This window comes from Channa argus, chromosome 17, assembly GCF_033026475.1.
Source record: "Channa argus isolate prfri chromosome 17, Channa argus male v1.0, whole genome shotgun sequence".
NCBI classification, from domain to species: domain Eukaryota; kingdom Metazoa; phylum Chordata; class Actinopteri; order Anabantiformes; family Channidae; genus Channa; species Channa argus.
Window position 1 is genome coordinate 14,883,684 of NC_090213.1, and position 18,536 is coordinate 14,902,219.

The following is an 18,536-nucleotide window of genomic DNA, read 5'->3' on the forward strand; positions in this document are numbered from 1 at the left end:
CAACCCCCAACCCCTCACCACTTAGCTCTGTTGCACATTAAAGCCGTCCTCCTACCGATAAACCGATTTTTCTGTCGAATTTAGTGCATTTTAGGTCAACTCGACCAGAGAGCTGCATTTATTAAGTTCATTTTCAGTGTCCAACATTTTAGATGGCTTCTTTGGGGCAATAGCTACACCTTTTGGAAAATGTACAAATCTTAGTTTAAACACCTGAGTGGGCAGTTCTTGTAGTTGAGTCCAGGTGCCTTCCAGCAAGACCATGAATATATACAAAAGGTAAATACCTTCTCTAATACCTTTGAGGGATTCAGATGGTCAGTAGCCTGTAAGAGTTTATAATAATCAAATCTAACATTGTAGTAGATCTTACTTACTACGTAACATGACTTCCTGCCTCTGTGGGGCTATTTTCGTTTTTGTGAAGCCTTAGACCTCCAAAACATGAAATGAGTCACTCCAATAATTTGATTGGCCCCTGACAATAATCGCCAAATGTCCTACGGTCCTGTGCAGCAAAGGTCGTAGAAACCCTTAGTCACACATTAAAAGGACAATGTAACTTTCACATTACCTGGTTTATTTAGGATAGTGGATTTAATTTGTCAAATATTCTTAAATTACCTCGTGTCGCCGCCATTTTATCAGAAAAACAAAGACGTCTTATTGTTGCGCTGCGTCTTTTAGCAGTTACAAAGAAAGGGTAAGTACTAAGTATTTTAATTGATATCGTAGTTGTTGATATTGTCACGCTATAAAAAAATGCGTTTATTGGCCCAAGTTGCAAAATTGAACGAGGTTGTGTTTAGGTCAAATACTATAGCCACCATAACCCCGTGATGATACAACTGGTAAGTAAAATCCTTCGCAGGGAGCTTGCGCATTGGCTACTGGAGCTCTACCGCCATGGTGAGCCTGTTACGTCACAGCCCGAGAGCACGGATATGTGTGTATGTGTGTGTGGTGAGAGAGAGAGAGAGAGAGAGAGAGAGAGAGAGAGAGAGAGAGAGGCAAAGAGGAGAGAGAGTGTGTGTTTGTGCGCTTTGGCGAGGGCGAAATGGAAATGTGAACGTAAAGGTAGCAGAAGTAAAGTACATACAAAGGAAGGAAGAGAAAGTCTCCGGTGCTCGCTCTCAGCTCAGGAATCATACAGCCGAAACACTGTCGCGCAAACTTGCTGAGAGTTGTCCTTACCGGCGCGTGGACTGAGCTCGAGGTGGCAAGCAGCGGAGAAAAAAAAAACCTCCGGGATGGTGCACTCCCGCTTCTGTCGCTCCGGTGGCCTGGGAATCACGCGCCACTGAATGGGGGGGGGGTGAAGTCGTGCATGCGCTTTGGCTTCACTGCGTGCACGCTCGGGTCGGTCGATGCGAGCACACTGGCGTGGCTCTCGGCCTCCATTTGCCAGTTTGTGTTTATGTTCGAGGGATTCACAGAGGCCCTTTTAACTGCGACGACAACGTGCAACAGTTGGAGTTTGCTCGTGAACGGCATTATTATATCGCTCCCGTAGAGCACGAGGCAGTGAACCGACGGTTGGAAGGTAAGGCAATTGTGAAACCTGCAACTTTTCCAAGTTGGTGAGTGGTGGAGCGGGCGGCCTTCCTCACCACGGTGTGTGAGGAAGAAAGAGCTGTTGTCAAACAACTTAAATTCTTAGCGTGGCTTCGTATTTTTGGATGAAAAGTGGTTGCACGGAGAACAGTGGTCAGTTTATGTTGTAAACATACCGGTAATAATTCATTTGATGGACTCGTTGGGCTGATTAACACCTTTAGTCAACAGCATCTGTGTGTTGGTGTGACTGTGTGATCATTAAATTGACCTGGTGGCAGGAAAACATCGAGCAAAAAAAATAAATAAAATAAATAAAAAACAGGTTACCTTTTTAGCTTGTCTGTTGTTGTGGACTGAGATGAAAAAAAATTGTCAGTTATGAGCGTGTTATCGATACTTAACTCATTGGCCTGTCCGAGTATTTCAGCCATGTTCTCGGCTGGTTGATACAACGCAGGCTATTGGTCAGTCACTCCTTAGTGGTCGTGCACCCCACTCAATGAAGGCAAAGTCCACTTTTCTCAGACTGCCAAAAGAAATTATTAAACTTGGCAATAGTCATACATTAGTTCCTTTGTGCAGTTCATGATTATGCATGTGATATTTACATATGTAAAACAAATTAAGGTGTGTTAGCATAGAGGGTGGTAGGGACATAGAGTTTTTTCCATAATCTATTCTTTGCAATGGTACAATAATTTAAAGTTGGTTTGGTCACAAGATGTAGCCATTTAGTTCTTAAATGATGTCAGATTCTCTGTGGCTTACACAACATATTGTGTAGAAAAACCTAAGAAACTAATATTTGGAATTCCTTACAGTTTTTTATGAAAGCACGGCTTTGAAATTGACTGATTACATTTCAACCTTTGACATCACAGAAAATCTGGTTCTGCCTTAAGTTTAGGTCATGTTTATTAGCATCTGAACATATCCTTGAACCATCATCTATAACATCTAAAGTTGTAACACTATAGGTGCTACAGCTAGCTGTAAATCAGCCAATACGTGTTTTTTTATTATTATTTTTTTAAATAGTGTACTAAACCTGTTTAAATGTTCACTTAAAAGGGAAATGACAAACAATTTTTATATTTTAATTTGCACAGTGCAGTACATCTGATTGCTTCTATCCCTTGATGTATTATGGTTTATTTCTTTTCAGCTTGTGTTTGCTCTGCTTGAATTGGCTGTAATTGTTTGTTAAACAGATTTTTTATTTTATATCTTGCCTGATATCACTTTTGTTTAGATTCCTATTTTCATAATGTGTGCTGTACCTTTGAACAGTAATATATAAATAACATTTTTATTCCTTTCTATAATTTCCTCTTAGGTATCAAATGAAGTGGGACAGAACTAACTATTGGTGATGCCTGAAACAGACTCTAGGCTCACACCAATGGAGGACCACCATACGGTAGAGGTTGAAAATGGCAGCTTGACAAACACCCCTTCCTTGGGTTCTCTAACTACTGCCCTTTCGATGACTCCTCCTTTACAAACCACTACTGGACACAATTTCACTAGTGAGACATCCGTTGAAAACAAAGCTGTCTCCATGGCAAGCACTGACTGCAGCTCGGCTCTCTCTTCACCTACTGAAGCTAGTACAGCCAAGCTTGCTATTACACCTGCTACCTTAGAAGGGACTACTGAAAAAAGCCCAGCCACTTCGCTTATTACACCAGTGTCAGATTCCCTAACATGTACAGGGAAAGGCAATGTCAACATTTCAGAACCCCTACCAGCATGTATGTCACCATCTACCACATTTGGTATTCCAGAGCTTGACAATGATTTTCCTGCTGTGCTGACCTTCAAAGGTGTCAGTGTCACTCTGGAGAATAACAGTGTGTGGAAGCAGTTCTACAGCTGTGGGACTGAGATGATTCTCACTAAACAGGGGCGCCGCATGTTCCCGTACTGCCGCTATCGCCTTGCTGGCCTAGATCCTGAGCGGCTGTACAGTCTGGTCCTCTCCATTGGACCATCAGATCAGTACCGGTACCGCTGGAGTACATCTAAATGGGAGGTCTCTGGACCTGCCGAACACCAGGCACAGGGTCTTATCCGTGCCTTTTCCCACCATAACTCCCCCTGCAAAGGCTCAGAGTGGATGGGCGGTTTGGTGTCTTTTTACAAACTCAAACTAACCAACAATTCCCAAGACCAGGATGGTCATATGATTCTACATTCCATGCATCGTTACATTCCTAGCTTACATGTGATACCTGTCCCAGATGGGGATGTACACATCTCTGACCAGCCTGTGGTTATAGGACCAGAAAGCATGACATTTACTTTTCCACAAACTGTATTCATGGCTGTGACAACTTATCAAAACTTTCGGATCACCCAGCTGAAAATTAATCACAATCCATTTGCAAAAGGCTTTAGAGAGGATGGGAACAACTCCCGCCTGACCAGGGTCAGTACAGAGACTCGGACTCTAGTGAAAATCGAATCTCAGCCCTGTGTTTTAAAACCTGCTGAACCCAATAAAAGCAAAAAGCGTGTTCTGGATCTGAGGTGAGTTTTCTATGGTTTCACAGTTGATTTGTGTCTTTTCACTGCATCATTGAAGTCATTTAAACCTGGTCATTTATATGAACAAGTGTAGTTTTTATATTTCTGTATTTAACCTGATTTAACCAACCCTATTTACCGGAGGGGGCTAAAATAACAGGAACGACTAGCATTGCACATATTATGCAGCCCATATTAGTGACATTTAGCAAACACTTAAAGCATTTAGCAAACACTTGAAGGAACTGGCAGGTGAGCAGTTAAGTTGGAACATTTTCGTGTGTTCCCGCAGAAGTTGCCATTTATTTGAGCTACCACTTTTTCATAAGATTGACTGACACTGAGGTGGCGGTTGTGTATTGGATTGCATTACCTTGTAAGCTATTGTGTCCAACTTTTGTAGTTTTTCTAGTATCATAATCTCACACATTTTGTCGTGTGAGCTAAATGAGACTTTCTTACTTGGTCTAACAATTCTTTTGTCAGGTGCATGGTTTGTGAATACATACTGCATTTTAGTAATGTTATACAATGTCATACTTAGAATGCTTTCTAAACTAATTACAGATGTTTAATTGAGAGTTTGTTGAAAAACCATCTCTGCATCTTGTGCCAAAAATTTATATTTTTTTAATGAAGAGGTAATCGTTTTAACTCTTTGTGACTTTTCTGTCCATAAACAAGACTGTTCTTATATATCTTACAGTAAAGAGGATCACACAGTCTCTCCTCTCTCAACTGTGCAAGAGACCAGACTGGTCCTGAAACCTATTATGTCTACCTCTGCAAATAAGGATGAACCATATGTCCCCTGTATAAGAGGCAATCATGCTCTTGGTGAGCTTGTTCTTGTCCAAAATCAACCACTTGTGGAGCCCAAGAAAGAAAACCACAATGTCAGTGTAACCCCTGAGTTGCAGCAAGGCTTTAAAATAAAGCCTAAAGCATTACCTATGACTCCTACTTCGTCATCGTCTACCCCAGGATCGTTGTCTGTGTACCACAAGAGGAGGAGGAGGAGGAGGAGGATCAACAGACACTGGGGAAATTCCCGGGGAAGAGAGTGGAAAGCTGTGACTGCTTCACCCACAGTAGTCCACAGTCCATCATTGACTGTCGCTATGCAGCCAGAGCTGGATGATGTAGAAGGCCTCTTGTTCGTGTCATTCACCACTAAGGTAAAAAACTACAAATTATTGCCATGTATAGTATGTTGCTGTGTATCCAAAAAGTTTATTGTCACTTAACTAGTATGTGCTACTTTCTCTGGTGGGACCTCATGGCAAAAAGGTGTGTTGTGTTTTTACTGAAGTTACACATTCTCGACCTATGTAATTGAATATTTTAATGATTAGCGTTTGTTAAGGTTTTATAAGGCAGCCTGCTAGCTCAATGGTTAGAGCAGCAGGGTAGATGCAGGATGGGATGAAAAAGTCTGCAGGATCAAATCCCAGTCCATTTGTTCAGCAAGTCAGTGGCTGAAGGTTGTTGTTCAGTTTTGTAAATGTTTATGCTTTAACATTGTTGTTTTGTTACAGGAAGCTCTTGAGGTTCACATCAGGGACATAGCTGCCAACAGCTCATCATGTTCTTCTGTGTCCCAAGTTTCCCTAACAACTTCCATGCAGTTGAAGGAAACAGGTAAGCATTGTAGATGGAATTGTTTTTGTTGTTTAAATGCTAGGGAAATCTTTGATTTAAATTTAATAATTTTGGATTTATTCTATTCAGCCAACACTAAATGCAAATTTCTTAATCATGAGCCGTTGTAACAATTGATGTGTTGCTTCAGTGGAAGGGATCTCAGAGACTGATGAGGAGAAGATAGCCCGCTTGGAGGCTATCCTTCTACAGGATCTGGGAGTTCTCAAACACAGACAGGTCATCCATCCCATGCTACAAGAGGGTAAGTTCATTAAAAAAAACACAGAAACATCCTTGTAATCAAATAGTTGCATTCTCATGGTGACAAGAGGATAACAAAGATTTTGCATAGTCACATAATGTGAGAATTCCAGTAAGTGTCTGTCATTCTACCGCTGCTCTCACTTAGCTGGGGAGGCCTACTCACGAGACATCAAACATAACCTGAACATAACATCAGCGAAATAAATGTTTGCCTGTCACATTTTACTGTTATTATTATAGGGGAAGCACGGTGTAAATATGTTTTCTTTTTTTACTTATTTTTGGCTATTTTTCTAGTTGGCTTGAAGTTGAGCTCCCTTGATCCTACGAAGTCCATTGATTTGCAGTATCTGGGGGTTCATCTACCACTACCTCCACCAAATCTACCAGAGCAAGGCAATGCCACAGCACTGTCCACTGCCAGTGAGTTAAAAATAACTTTGTAAATGCCTAATTCAAAATTTCATTCTTGTACTGGGCCATCGTGTGGCTGTGCCTTGACCCAGAAAGGTGATGTTTAGAGTATTTGTTTGTTTGTTTACAAAAGAATTGAAAACATTTTATATAGGAAAAGTAATATAGTAATATAAAGTAATATATGTTTCCTTTACAGATAAAGCATTACCCTTCATCTCTAGGACTGGAAAGACTAGTGACATAACAAAAATAAAAGGCTGGAGAAACAAGTTTTTAAAAATTAAAGAAACTACTAAATCTACTAAAACTGATGGTAAGGTTTGCTCATTATGTTGCTGTAGTGTATTATCAAATGGATTAATTTGTTTAGTTTAACTGAAAAATATGAACTGAACATAAACCAGTTAAATATTTGTTTGTCTGGTTTACTAGTCCGCAGTAATAAATTAGGTCTCTTTATCCTTTGTCTTTAAAAGGACTACAAAAGAACCTATCTGCCTTCTGCAGCAACATGTTGGATGAGTATTTGGAAAGCGAAGCCCAACAAATTAGTGAGCGCGCTGCTGCCTTCTCAACAAACCCAGAAGGCTCGGTGGCCTATGAACTGCCGGCTAAAAGCTCCAGCTATGTAAAGACCCTGGACAGCGTACTCAAGCAACGAAAAACTTTTTCCAAATTCCCTGTGGGGTCCAACAGGCCTTGTCCTCTGTCCCACAAACCCCTCCTTTACTCTGCTCTAACATCACCACCTCCTCCTCTGGCCAGCCCTGCAAACCCCGATCAAGCATCCATTCAGCAATCAACAGCATCACAAAAGCAGCCAGGAGCTGAAAATGCTTCTCCTGAGTCTGGTTACACTAGGTATGTTTCACAGAAGTAAGGACGTACTTGGAAATTGTTAAAAATGTTGTGTTCTAAGACTGTGCCTTTTTTCTATAAAAAAAAAAAATGCCATAAAAATTGATTTAATGAATCGATCCATGACAAAATGGGAGGGTCGCGGCAAGAAGGGCATCAGGCGTAACAACTAATGCCAAAGCATTGCGGAACATGTTTCGCTGTGTCAAACCCTAAAGAGACAAGCCAAAAGCCGTTTATCTATTTCTTGCTATGACAATAAGTAGAGGAAATACAAATATAAATTGACGCACAGAATATGTTTTTTTTTATCAAACAGATTAATCTGTTTTCAGAGGCCTGTAGTCCTGGGGTTTTATAACCCATGAGCCGTTGTCCCATTATGGCCACTAGTGTTTTAATTGTATGTCGACATAGTGGCCATATTTTCGTCTACATGTGTGTATCGATTGCAGGATTACTTGAATATGCAAACTTTGAGACTTTACATTGTCAATAACTTGTACTTTACCAGTGTTGTTAAATTCTTATGTATATGTTAAAAAATTGTTAGATGTATATAAGTGCAATGTACAAATTAACTTGTTAGTAATTTAAAATATGTAACACTAATATACTTATTTCTGCCTGTCTCTTCAGATTATCTAGATACAACCCAAGGGTTAGCCAGAAACCAACACTGACCTGTGGACATAACCAAGGGATGGCACAGAGACCTATAGTTCTCACTAAGTTTCAGTTCAAGCTGTTGCAGATGGAAACTGGAGCCCTGAATGAGGGTCTAAACAGAACACAACTGACGCCAGACAGACTGTCAGTGGCTTTATCTGTAATCCTGACAAAAGAGGTAGGCAACATACTGTATAAGAGAATGTCATTTGGTAATAATGACAAACTGTCAAAAAAGTTTTTTTTTATAGATGTTGACTGTTTACTGCTGTGTTTTTAATCAGACACTGCCCAGTCAGGTCCTAAAAGTTGTGCAATTTCCAAACCATAAAGCTGCCAGACCTGAATGTGGTCAGGAGTTCTGCAGACTGGGCTGTGTGTGTTCCAGTCTTCGGCATCCTAACAAAGGTCCTCTTCACTGCCAGCGGCCTGAATGTATGTTTGGCTGTACCTGCTTTAAACGTAGGATTATCAAGCAGACGTCACTGGGAGATAGTGAACACCACACCCACCCTGTTTACTGTAAGATGATGTCATTTGGATAATTTTTGTGAATGTGCCTTCATTGTTTTCCCTTTATAACATTATTTATCAGAAATGTATTCTTTTAGGTGTAGATGATAGAACACCTTTTAGAATTTGTTTCCTGTATTTCCATTGTTTGGCCATAGCTCTCAGTAACCCAGAAACAGTAACAAGATGCTCTTATCTCTCCCCAGCTATGACTAATATGGAACATGTGGTCCAGCCTCACCCAGGCTCCCATGTTCATAAACTGTGGAACCGCAATATTCAAGATGTGGATCCGGAACCTCTCTTTGTCCCCAATGGGCCTCAGTCTATGGTCATCTCGAAGGTCCCAAAACGCAGCAGTGTAAAACCTTCAACACAACTGGTAAATATTTCTCTTATCTAAATTAATTTGTTACATCTTTATCTAAACATGTATTTATGCTTTACAGTGTTGTAAATATTGATAGAGTGGACAATACCTCCAGCATTTGTTGTATTGCCACTTGTTCTCTATAAGATGAAGTCTTGAATAGCAAGTAAAAACTGTTAACTAAATTTTTAAGCTGGTGCCATAAAACTTGTGTTGGTCTTTCCCTTTTTTTCATCTCACACACTCCTGCTTTCAGTCTACTGTACAAATTCTAGGAGCGCTCTTTTTTTGGAACAAAAAAATGATTTTACCAGGACTTAAAAATTATTTGCAACTATAAATCCAGCTCCCGCTTGTGTTAGGTGAGATTTTAAACGAAAGCATCCGATTTTAAAAATTGAAGGGCCTGCTGTCATGGAGGGCAGACTTCAGAGGAAAGAACATGTCAAATGTAACACCACAATGTAAGTAGTTAGTTTTAAGCGCTGAAATGAGTCCAAAGTAATTTTACATAGCATTGGTTTAAATGTTCACTGTGTCATGCTGATGGTGCTTTAAACTTTATTAAGATTGACAGTAACTTTACAGCTCCAAACCTGTATCCAGACTGCACATTTGAGTAATGGACAGCACATCGACAGCACATGAAGCAGATATGCTGTTGATTTCTTTAAAAACATACTTGGGCAGCTTGCTCAAGAATATTTACAGCTGCATATTATATTGCATAAGTAGATTTGGCCATGCGTTATTTAAATCTGTCAGAGGGAAGGATGACATCTGCGATCAATTAACTAGAGGGCTATTTCTACTTTTTTGCTGGTTTTACTGTTAAAAATGTCAAACAGCAGCTCAGCTCACCTTTAGATAATGTCTTATTCACCCATTCACACTCACACACCAATGGCAAGGTCCTCACCTGACCCACCAAGAGCAACTTGAGGTTTAGTGACTTGTCCGAAGACAAGTAGCCAGGAGGGACTGGGAATTGAAACACTGCCATAAGAACTGAGCTACAGCTGCCCATCTACAATGTATGCAATTATAGGTCAATTATTGGCCAGCCCTAATCCAAAACTATTTACTCAAGTATAAGATATGAAAGTTAACCATTTTTCAAAATGTAAAAACATGTGCTTAATGTTTTATAGGTATACCATTCTGCCCTTTTAATGTTGAACCTCATCTTAATAATTATAGATACGAGAGGAGGACAAGGATCCAGTGTATAAATACTTGGAGAGCATGATGACATGTGCACGTGTTAGAGAGTTTAACAGCAAGCCCCCTCCTGTACTTACCATAGAGCCAAAGATGGCTGACCCTTCTACAGCAACCACTGCAACAAAATTGCAGAAGACAACCACTGACAACTTTCCAAAACAGTACTACAGAACTGTATCAACTGTCAAAAAAATGGGTAAGGAAGGTAAAAGTACTCATGATACATAATTCATTTTTATTTTTGCTGTTAAGGATTTACCAGACCCCGAAAATGAGGATATTGTTTCTCAAATCCTTATATTGCATTTGTTATAATTGTGTTTTCCTACTCGTTGAAAATATTATTTCCTTTGTTTTGTCTGACTATACATGGCTTGAAGTCTATATGTTGCTAATGCATATTAATACCATTTTTTATATTGCCCAGGAAAAAACACTTCTCAAGAATTTACAACCAGTGAATCCGAAGCAAGGAAACAAATACAGATCCAGTCAGGGTGTGAGTGGGGAAAGGACCGCAAAATGGTCCTGGATGCTTTATGTCGACGCCTGAATCAGAACACGTTGTCTCAGCATTTTTATGTAGGACCTTACAGTATTCGCCCATTCACCAAGATCTTCATGCGAAAGCCAAGTGGGTCCCTTGTCACCTACAGGGTAGGTCACTGAAGACTAGTGCCTCTGTATAGCACTGAAATGTTCATGTCCAGGGTGTAATGTGTGTTGTCATGATTTGTTAATGAATTAATTTATTGGTTTTATGTCTCCTGAATATCACAAGGTCTAATTAATACCATTAAATCTTGCTCTCAACTCACACAGGTACACATCAGTAAACAATCAAATATCAGTGATGGTGAAGAGGATGGAGTTTATGACAGCGATGAGGAAAGGGATACCAAGGAAAGTTTTGATGGAGACATTGATGCAGAGGAGGATGAGGAAGACCAAATTGAAGAGTCAGAAATGCGATTTGGAATCACACCCTTCCTGAGTGGAGTTTTACCTGCTGGGAAACTGAGAGCCAGAACCAAACCTCTGGGCTGCCAGGCATATGGACTTATACAGGTCAGGATAGAGAAAATACCACTTATCTGTGACACTTAATTAGGCTTTATCTGGGCTGCAGGAACACACCTAACAATACATCAGCAATAATAATGCTTGGAAAAAAATATTTGGAAATATAGTCGTTAACATATAAAAGTAACACAAAAATCACAACCCTAAGCTAAACATCTATGTATTAATTCTTTTAAAGGTAAATGGCAAATCTTACAATCAGGCCAGACTGTTGCTTGGCAGCATGGGATCGCTTCATCCAGCAAACCGCCTAGCAGCATATATCACTGGTCGACTCAATGCTCCTGGCAAGATTTTTCATAAAAACTCTCAGAAACCAGACCCTACAGAACAAAACAACATTGAAGACACTCTTCATATAAAAGCTGCAGGCACAGTGGTTCCTCCAGTTATCACTGCAAGGAAAACCAATGATCTGAAGACAGAATCAAAAATACCTGGTAAGACCATCTCAGTTCCTGAACCACAGCACTAGCACTTAATAGTAAATTGATGGTTTTACCCTCCTATGGGAACTAATCAACAAGGGCAGATGTTTTTTACCTTTTTGTATCCTAGGCACACTGAAACCTAAGTAAGAAAAGGCACAACTGTATTTGAATTCATTCAAAAATAGCCTGTATAATATTAACTGTATATAAGTTAAACATTCAATAGTCATAGGAAACACTTTTAATTAGTATTCCCCATGATTTGTGTTTTTTAGATTTATATATTGATATAAAGACATAGCAAACAAGTTGGTATATTGAAATAGAATAATGATCTGTGTCTCATACCCCATACTTGCATTATGTTGTTCCTTCAGTTCAGTTATTCCAGCCTGACACTTTGAGAAAAGGATCCGTCACCCTGCTACTCCATTCACAAAACTCCTCCACTATCAACCCTGTGCAATCATCTGCCTCAAGCCAACGAAGATCTGTCAGCCAAATCCAGAACAGCGCACTGTCCTCGCCTGTCTCTCTCACAGTTTCCCCCTCACTGAAAACCCCTAGCTTCCTGGGTCAGAGTGGGACCTATTCATTCAGGATTTGCCCTCCAGCCAACCAGAGCAGCAATGGCCAGAACCTACCAGGAGTTACCCTGCCTGGGGGCTTTACCCTAATTCAGCTCCCAAAACCTGGAGCAAAAGAATCGGAAAGTGTTAACACAACAAATATTACAGATGTGGGTAAGGTCCTGCTGCAAAAAGATGCTTTGTCTGAGTTTGGCCAATCAGGTACAGCCAATTCGGATGCAAATTTGCTTTCTTTGGACACCCCTAATGAAGTTAAAGACCTACCAAGCAGCTTGAAAGAGGAGCCCGGCTCCTCTTTTGAGATGAAATGTGACAATAAGATCCCATCAGATGAGAGTGATGAAGCCAACAACAGGCAGGTGCAATCAAATCTGGACATCACTTCAGAAGACTGGAGCTCCATTTCCTCAGACTACGGTGGAGATGGAGATGATGATGTAAGTGATAGTATTAAGAAAAAAATGTTTTTATTTAACAATACTGTAACTCAAATATAGTTTTAATGCAAATATGGAATGTGAATTAGATCCACACAAAAATTCTGATCATATTAAACCTGTTGTTATTTTAAATGGAGTCACTATTATAGCTTAACAACTGCATTCTCTTGTTTTGTTCAGGAGGAGACAGTGGACATCGAGACTGTGGTGGAAGTAGAACAAAGAATGGCAATTGATAAAATGAAGGAAGCTGTTACCAAGGCATTACAGCAGTCACGGTAATACCTGTGTGAATGCTTGTTCATGAAAGGATATTCTGTATATGGACATGGGTATTTTTTCTCTTCCTGCTCTGAAGCTTTGTGTATTTCACATTCTTCTGCTCTCAGAGATTCCAGTGATTATTTTGGATCAGTGAGGGAACCTGACATCCAGGTATGGTCTTTTGTCATCTGTAGTACCTTTTTTCCTCATGCAGTCCCCTTGAGCAAAAGCCATACAGGAAAATAAATGAATAATTTTAACTGGCTAAGTTAGGTTTACCTTATATTTACTTATTCAATCTCAATAAACTTGGAAATTCTTAGCAATAATATGTGTTTCAAAGTAAAGGACAGGGTCTAGGTTGCATGTATGGCTCATCACTGCTGTCTTTTCAGGATGAAGTGGACAATGAACATGATGAGTCTAAGGGAGAAACAAGGCGAATGAATCATGTGGCACTAGAAAGGCAAAGACGCTCTGAACAGCGAACCCTCTTTGACAAACTCCAAACTGTTCTTAAGAGTGATCCCAGGGCCCCCAGGCTTCGCCTCCTCTCTCTGGTCAGTTCCATGTCATGTCACAATAAAATGTATTTATTATTTTTTAAAAAGCACAGCTACTACAGGCATTATAATACAGAACTCCAAAGTTAGTGTTTTCTAAGTAAATGCATTTGTACTTTGGATCTCTGCATGGCTATCCACAGCCACAGCCATGATTTTTATGTGCATTTGTTTGCATCTCTGTAGGCTCTTAAGGAAATTCGAAATCTTGTTGAGACCTCCAAATACCTGGAGCAACAGAAGAAGAGCCTGATACAGATGCAGTCTGTCTATATGAAGCAGCTTTCTCTTCTGTCTGGTATGTACAGTTTGTATTGCTTGTATGTTGATGCATTTTGCACTTGGAGTCCTATTGTATAACTGGTCTATTTGTTGTACATTACAAAGTATCAAACAACAAAAGCACAATCAAACAATGTCAGAAAAAAAATCACATTACCTTGAATTGAATAAATAAAAGGCATCCGATCATGCCTCGATGAATAAAATTAGTGATGTGTGTGTACATATTGTATGTAGCTGACCTAACTGAAAGCTGTCATTTTAAAATGTTACTTTTTTAGGGAAGTCAGAGAAGCTGATAAAAAACAAGCTGAAGGAGATTTGTGAAAGACAGAAAATAAGAGAGAAGACAATGAAATGGAGGCTCTACTTTTCCAATCTACTACAGTCCAGAGCTGCTCTTCTGCAAGCCATTACTCCAGAGGAAAAACTCCAACCCACATCCTTGGAGGAACCTGACTTCTTCATGACTCCACCTCTAGCTTTGCCACACAAAACAACAGCCCTGAAAAATGTTCATGAACTGATGTCCTTGCTCCAGCCTAAACTATTTAAGGGTTCAGCCCAATCTCATGTGCACACACACAAGCTCACTCCACTTTCAATGCAAAAAGCAGCGTCTGTTCCAGCGAAGCATCATGTCACTGTAGCCCCATCACAAGTAGCATCACTCAAAGTTGGACAACCTAAGTCAAACCTTCAGGATCAGCAGAAAATACGTGGATCTCAAGCCCAGATCAGCACACCCAATTCCCCATCTCAAGGCTCAATGCTTCCTGCTACACTTCAGATCACTGCAGCCCCTGATGCAACATCAACTTTATCCTCAAAACCTAAAACTCCCAACCCATCTGCCCACCCTCCACAGCCCTTTACTCTTCCTCTGATTCGTTCAAAGACTGGCAGAATCATACTTCCCTCATCTCTTAAACCAAGTAAGTAATCTTATTTAGTTATTACATACTTAAGTTATAACCTGATAAAGATATTTTATTGAAATGTTACTATAACATGATTAAACAAATATATTTTTGTGTTTTGCTACAGCTGGTAAAGGCTTCTATACACTAACAATCATGAATCCCAAGCAGAATGGAGAAGAGAGTGAGCCTAGGTCTTCAACTAATATACAGCCTTCTAATGTTGACTTATCCAAGAACAAAGAGAAGAGCTTATCAGGATCTGAACAACCTTCAGACTCAAAAAGCATTTTAGAGGAGGACAAGACAACATCTTCAAACTTTGATTCGAAATCTTCTGTAACAGCACACCTCAAACAGCACAACAATGCTGCCTTCGTTAACAAATCAAGCTGTGGGCCTTCGCTGCCTTTGCAAGCTCCAGAGAACAGCCAGGAAGCGGTTAAAGTGGCAGGCTTAAAAAAAAAAACCCTGGCAGCTGCCTGCCTGAATTTTAGGTGTGTGCGTCCAAATCCTAATACTGTCAAAGCTGAGGTCGATCCTAACCCTCCTGTCGGCCGCCGCTGCAGAGGCAGACCTCGGAAAAACCCAATTCCTCCAGTTAGTGACAAGGAGAAAAGTGCTGTCGTAGAAAAGAGGAGGAAAAGGGTCAGTGAAAGTAAATCACCTGTTGGTGCTGAAGAGAGACAATGTGAAAGAAATGCAATGAAAGAGGCTCAGAAACAAGCTGAAGACACCCCAGGAATGGTCAGTAAAGTATCAGATAATCCTGTACCAGTAAAACGTGGCAGAGGAAGGCCTCCAAAGAAGAAGTCAAAACTTTTGAGTCCTCCCCTTGCACAAGCAGGAAGTAGTTTCTCTAAATCCAATGAGGACAGCCCCATCAGACTTTCTTGCAATTTTAAAAGGCCTAATAATAAGCTGAAGACAAGCCCTGCAGCAACTATGTTGGTTGGAGATATGAACGCATCACGGCCAATAACGCGAGGTGCTTTAGGAAAGGACTTTCCCAGTGCCAAAAAACGCTCATGGAGAGACATAGAAAAGGAACTGGACCCAGAGCTTGAATTTGATTAGTTCGCATATCTCACTGTTGCTACAGTAGCCAGTGTCACACTGAACCTTACAACCTGTGAGCCAGTAGCATCTTTTCTCATCCATACACCCTATTCAACTTTCTTTAGAGCAGTTTCTCTCCTGCTCTCTCGTTTATTAATGTTAACCCAGGTCACATTGTCCATAGCCTTACCAGATTGGCCTGCGCATTAATCCAAAGCATGAGACACTCAGTTAAAATTTTGATGCTGCTCTTTTAGCTGTTTGTTAGCCTGCAATTCAAAGAATGTATTTCACGCAATAGGGACTGCTTGTTTTTCTATTATAAAGAAGATATGCATTACTGAATTACTGTATGAATTACTGAATGAAAATGTTCATTCACTACCAAAACTACCAAAGTTAGTTTCAATATTAAGATTGACATTTCCACTGAAAATGTCACCTACAGTCATCATTTTGAGATTTAATCACATTTTTTGTTGAAGTTTTTTATGAATCTGTCTTATGGAATGGGAATAAAACTGTATAAATGAAATATAACTCTTGCAGTGTTAGATAAGACGGATCCTTTTCAGAACACTCAATACAATACACTGCTCCATTAACTTAAAGAAATTGTCTTTTCCGTTTTATTGAATTTATTGGACCTTTTTCCTTTAGATTTTTTTTCTATGAATTAATTATCTGTAGTAGCACTTTATGGTAGAAAACTGTGATCTGTTGTATTTGGTTTGTCTGATCTGTTTCAGGGAGTTGGTTCAGTCATGTCTATAAACCATGTGTTACAAGAAATCAAGATGAAAGCTATTAGCCATAAGATAACCTGTAAATATTGTATTTCTTTTATATTGCATTTTTTGTGGACACTTTTAAAACACTGGATGTCTTGGTACTCTAGTTAAAAATGTGAAAAACCATGTGGCCTTTAGAATCAATAAAACCTTGGGTTTATTATGGAACCTTTCAGTCACTAAGAAAGGACATTTCATGTTTTTGAGACAAAATTATGTTTTTCCTAAATTGAAGATTTGTCTTGAATTATAATTGGTACCAAATGTGAACTAAAGATAGTTTATATGATCTTCTAAGGACAATTATTAAAGTCTTAATCTGAGAAACTAAATTGAGCACTCGACTATCAATTTGACTCCATCTAAAGTGAATGTTTAAAGTATCCCTGTTTGTATCTGTGATTGATTACTTTTATAGGTTTCAGGTATTTCCTACACGCTTCTAAGGTTCATCCACTGGAAGCATGACATTTTCTACAGCATGGGAAAAGTTGCGTGATAAAATAAGCATTGTAGCTATAGGATGCCAAGAAATAGGTTCAGTGGTAATGAACTATTTACACCATCTATTTGCAATTTGGAATTAAAAGTTTAATTTGAAGAGATATTGTAAAACCTTAAATGTAGGTTACATTAAGTGTACAACTACATAGTACAGGTGAGTTACAACGAGCATGACAGCATAACGAATCACATGCCTGTGGTTTTTAACATTTCCTTGCCTTGTAACACAGTTAAGTTGCGCTCCTGCTCAGCTCTCTGGTGTTATTAACCCCTTCACTGCCGCTCAGTTTTCAGTCAGAACAATGTCATCCCTGAGTCCATGGGCAATTTTACAGAGAAGCTCAGCACCTGCTTTCATGCGACCTGCCTGTATTGGATGCAGTGGCCCCACTTAAATCCAGGCAACCTAAAGCCAAACCTGAGCCCTGGCTGAATGCAGGGAACGCAGGTGGAAAAGGGATAAACTACACGTGTCCTTTTAAATATTGAGAGAATGTTGGCGTCTTTACCAGTCCACAGTAAAAGAGGCTAAAGGAAACACTTTGCTAACATTATTATTATTACAAACTGTTTCAAACCCCGTGTGCTGTTTCACTCGATAGACAATTGTCTTAATGCTCCTCACACTACTTTGAGTTCTCTAATGAATTCTAAACTTTTTTATTAATAAGGTATCTATGGCGAAGCGCAAATCTCATTGGTGGCCTTTGACCCATCAGTCCCTTCCTCATGCTCTGCTGTCTTTCATCAGTTTGAGCATGTCACCTTGTCTCAGGTTAAGGAGATTGTTCGTCATTTGAAGCCCTCTGGTTCACCTTGAAATGCTCTTCCCTCCCGACATTTTAAAGAGGTTTTTCATACTTTAGAGCCATCTGTTCTCACCATTATAAATGGCAGCCTAACCGAAAAAATTAAATAAGCCATAGTTCAGCCTTCTATCAAGAAACCTGAGCTAGATCCACATGTCACATTGCCTTTCTTATCAAAGATTTTAGAGAAAATTGTTTGTAGTCAGATAATAGCATTTTTAAATGAGCTGACCGGCTGCTCATTTGTGTACCAAAAATTAAAAATAAACTCAGAGGAGACAGAGCTTTTGCAGTGGCTACTCCAAAACTATGAAACAGATGCCCTTGCTCATCAGACAGGCCTCATCGTTACCTGTTTTTAAATCCCTTCTTAAAAACCCACTTGTTTTCATTGGCCTTTGACACAGTCTGAATTGAGATTTTTCTATTATTTATCTGTTCGTTATTTTATTGTGTCTGTTATTTATTGTTATCTGTTTATTGCACACGTTTTATGCTATTGTATACTTTTTATTTTTATGTTTTTAACCTGTACAACACTTTGGTCAACCTAGTGGTTTTAAGTTACACGTTTGTGAAAGCCAGTTCAAACTCTCTGCTTCGGCATAGAGACTGGGGTCCTGTGGTTGCCATATAGTGCTTTCAAAATGTTTCACGCTGATCCCTGTAAATGTATATGGTCTGCACCTATATACTGCTTTTCTATCGTATCGCTTCAGGCTTCTTCTCGTTCTCACACTCACACAACCTGTAGG

The 18,536-nt window shown here is 39.7% G+C and overlaps 1 protein-coding gene across 2 annotated transcripts; it reads left to right on the plus strand.

The window, feature by feature from the left end:
* The first annotated feature begins 1,001 nt into the window (after nt 1-1,001).
* magl (MAX dimerization protein MGA-like) lies at nt 1,002-16,800 on the plus strand. Of its 2 annotated transcripts, none has more exons than XM_067482660.1 (22): nt 1,002-1,543; nt 2,894-4,089; nt 4,793-5,264; nt 5,625-5,727; nt 5,879-5,992; nt 6,292-6,417; nt 6,608-6,724; nt 6,888-7,272; nt 7,909-8,116; nt 8,223-8,460; nt 8,658-8,833; nt 10,022-10,250; nt 10,473-10,702; nt 10,868-11,113; nt 11,307-11,568; nt 11,937-12,586; nt 12,770-12,867; nt 12,979-13,024; nt 13,249-13,413; nt 13,603-13,714; nt 13,980-14,633; nt 14,746-16,800. In XM_067482660.1, exons 2-22 carry the CDS (start codon nt 2,930-2,932, stop codon nt 15,693-15,695), a joined length of 6,741 nt encoding a protein of 2,246 aa, XP_067338761.1. In that variant the 5' UTR covers nt 1,002-1,543; nt 2,894-2,929; the 3' UTR covers nt 15,696-16,800. The 2 variants fall into 2 exon arrangements, with proteins under 2 accessions (XP_067338761.1, XP_067338762.1); XM_067482661.1 differs by having other exon boundaries at nt 1,003-1,543; nt 10,022-10,241.
* The last annotated feature ends 1,736 nt before the right edge of the window (nt 16,801-18,536 follow it).

Coding starts and splice junctions, on each gene's coding strand:
- magl (XM_067482660.1), top strand. CDS start 2,930: ATGCCTGAAACAGACTCTAGGCTCACACCAATGGAGGACCACCATACG. Junction 5,728..5,878: donor CATGCAGTTGAAGGAAACAG/GTAAGCATTGTA, acceptor GTGTTGCTTCAG/TGGAAGGGATCTCAGAGACT. Junction 6,725..6,887: donor TAAATCTACTAAAACTGATG/GTAAGGTTTGCT, acceptor TGTCTTTAAAAG/GACTACAAAAGAACCTATCT.